General features: G+C 60.0%; 1 protein-coding gene across 1 annotated transcript; it reads left to right on the top strand.

Annotated features, from left to right (window-relative positions):
• Window positions 1-464: 464 nt before the first annotated feature.
• LOC137916846 (protein phosphatase 1 regulatory subunit 3E) lies at window positions 465-1,394 on the top strand. The gene has a single exon (XM_068759811.1). It carries the CDS (start codon window positions 465-467, stop codon window positions 1,392-1,394), a length of 930 nt encoding a protein of 309 aa, XP_068615912.1.
• Window positions 1,395-2,511: the final 1,117 nt, after the last annotated feature.

The following is a 2,511-nucleotide window of genomic DNA, read 5'->3' as shown; positions in this document are numbered from 1 at the left end:
TCGGAGCAAACCAGAGACCGCCGCGTCGGAATTGAGTTTTTCTTTCATGTAATTTCCGTTTGTTCATTATAATCTCACATTGAAAGAGGAAGCGAGGGGGGGTGGGGGGGCGGGGCATTTTGGTAGATTGAAACGTTCAATTCCGCACGTAGGCGTCAAACCGCTGCTCCAATCCGGCTCGCACGGAGTGAGCGGACCAACCGGTGGCGTTTACCGGTGACGTTTACCGAATCTCTCTCTCTACATTTGGAGGAAACAAAAGTTGCGCTTCGCTGGCGCAAGTCTGCAGCTTCCTTTATTGGCCCAGCGCTGAAGCGTCGGCGCTTCTGACGCACCCGGAGCACCTATCCGCGGAGGAGACGCGGAACACCTGACCCGTCCCGACGCGCCGACGCGCCCCCCGCCCCCCCCGCCATCACGCCCCGCTCCGGCGTCTGCAGTGCAGGAACCCGCTGCCGCGTCGCATGGAAGCGGAGTCTCCGCGCACGGCCGTGGACATGCTGCCCCCGAAGACCTGCCTGCCGAGGAACTACAGCTGCATCGCGGGCCTGTTCGGCAGCCTGGCGGCGGCGAACCCGCGGCTGGACGGGGACGACGCGGACGACGCGGACCGGATGAACGGCACCTGCGAGCCCATCGAGAGCCCGGTGGTCGACGTGAGGCCGCGGGGCAGAGAGATCCTCCCGAAGCCGCCGCAGAGCCCGAGCCCGCGGCGGCGGTGCAAGTCGCTGCCCACGCCCACGGACCGGGGGCTGGAGGTCTTCCGCAGCAGGAGCCCCGGCAGCCAGAAGAAGGTCCGCTTCGCCGACGCGCTGGGCCTGGAGCTCATCTCGGTCAAGCACTTCGACGACACCGACGTGCCGGAGGTGCCGGAGCGCATCTTGGCCAAACTCCCCAAAGGACCCCCCCACCTCCATCATCCGGACACGAGATTCCCGCGCCCCGCCGCGCAGTCTCTTTTCGTGGAGCTGCAGTTCACGAGCCCCGGCGCGCTGCCGGGGTTCGAGCAGAAGGTGCGGGAGGTGCGCGTCCTGCTGGAGAGCGTCGAGGCCGACGAGTTCAGCCTCTCCGGGTTCGTGCGCGTCCTGAACGTGGCGTTCGAGAAGAGCGTCTCTCTGCGCTACTCCCTCAACGACTGGATCACGTTCATGGACAGCTTGGCCACCTACGTGCCGTCCTCCGGCGACGGCGCCACCGACAAGTTCCGCTTCAAGATCGTCATGCCCGCGTACCTGGACGGCGGCGGGGGCGCGCTGCAGTTCGCCATTAAATACTGTGTGAGCGGCAAAGAGTTCTGGGACAACAACTACGGGAACAACTACGAGGTGCGGCGTCACCGGCTCAAGATGTCCCCCCCGAGGGAGTGGGAGAACGGATGGATCCACTTCATCTGAGCGCCGCCGCCTGCGGTGGCGTGCGCGCGCGCGCACACACACACACACACACCCTCCTCGAGAGTATGACTGTAGCGTGGTAGAGATTATTTTTTTTCTTCCGTCATTGTCAGCAACGCGCAATGTTGCGACACCGGAAAGAGCTTCCCGCAATATATATCAACAGATTGTCGATAGAATAGCCATGCGCGCCCTCCTATAGGGGGCGACGTGCGGGATGCGCCCTCCTAAAGGCGGGGACGTGCGGGATGCGCGTGGATCGCCTGCCCTGGTGTCAGCGCTGCGTGCAGCTGCATGTTCGGGTTATGTAACGTGGAAACACGTGCCACGGAAAACGTGCCCGGGCAATGCCAACTTCAGGTTCCGAGGGGGGGGGCGTTGTTTGATGGGGGGGGGTTAAAGCATCTGTTTGTTTTCTGCGCCACGCAGAGATATTGATGCCAGAAACGATCCCGTCCACACAGAAACACGCGGTGAGCCGCTTCCTCCATTCTTCTGATGCATCATTGAAAATGCCTTATTTCTAAGCCGTGATGTGGGACCCCCCCCCCCCCCCATTCAACACGTCACTCACGCTGCATTAGTGGAAGAAATGATCCAAAACCCAAAGATGATCACCTTCATGAGAAAAACAAACATCATCTGTCGATCATCATTCCATCAAATCATCAATTATGTTGGGCGAGAGTCGGATTCAGTTTCTCATCCTTCGGGTTAATTCTGAGACTCACAGATAGGATTTCAGGTCGCAGGTCGGGGGGGGGGGGTCGTTTCGGTCGGTGCTGCTGCAGAGCCGGATCAAAGGGACGGATTCTTCCTTGGAGCGTTGGGCTGAATCGAGAGCTTTCTTTCCCACAGTCTCCCTGATTGCATGGATAAGCTAACGAAACAATTGCCACTGAACTGGGAGGGGAGGGGGGGTGGGGAATTGTTTGGCCTTAGCGAGGCTTCAGGGAGCTTTCCAGTGTCTCCCCCCACCCCCCACCACCACAGTGCAACAGTAACACCTGACCAAAGCGTTTCGAAGCACCTGACTGTTTCACTTCATGCTGAGTTTATTCTACTTAAATATGCGGCTCCTTTTGTGCGGGATCAATGTTTACCGAGCGGTAGAAAG

The sequence above is a fragment of the Brachionichthys hirsutus genome, unplaced genomic scaffold (genome assembly GCF_040956055.1).
Source record: "Brachionichthys hirsutus isolate HB-005 unplaced genomic scaffold, CSIRO-AGI_Bhir_v1 contig_171, whole genome shotgun sequence".
Classification (NCBI taxonomy): domain Eukaryota; kingdom Metazoa; phylum Chordata; class Actinopteri; order Lophiiformes; family Brachionichthyidae; genus Brachionichthys; species Brachionichthys hirsutus.
Note: the sequence above shows the minus strand (reverse complement) of the source record. Positions and strands in the feature narration are given on the sequence as shown.

Excerpts from the sequence above, each read along its gene's own strand:
- LOC137916846 (XM_068759811.1), top strand. The coding sequence starts at position 465 with ATGGAAGCGGAGTCTCCGCGCACGGCCGTGGACATGCTGCCCCCGAAG.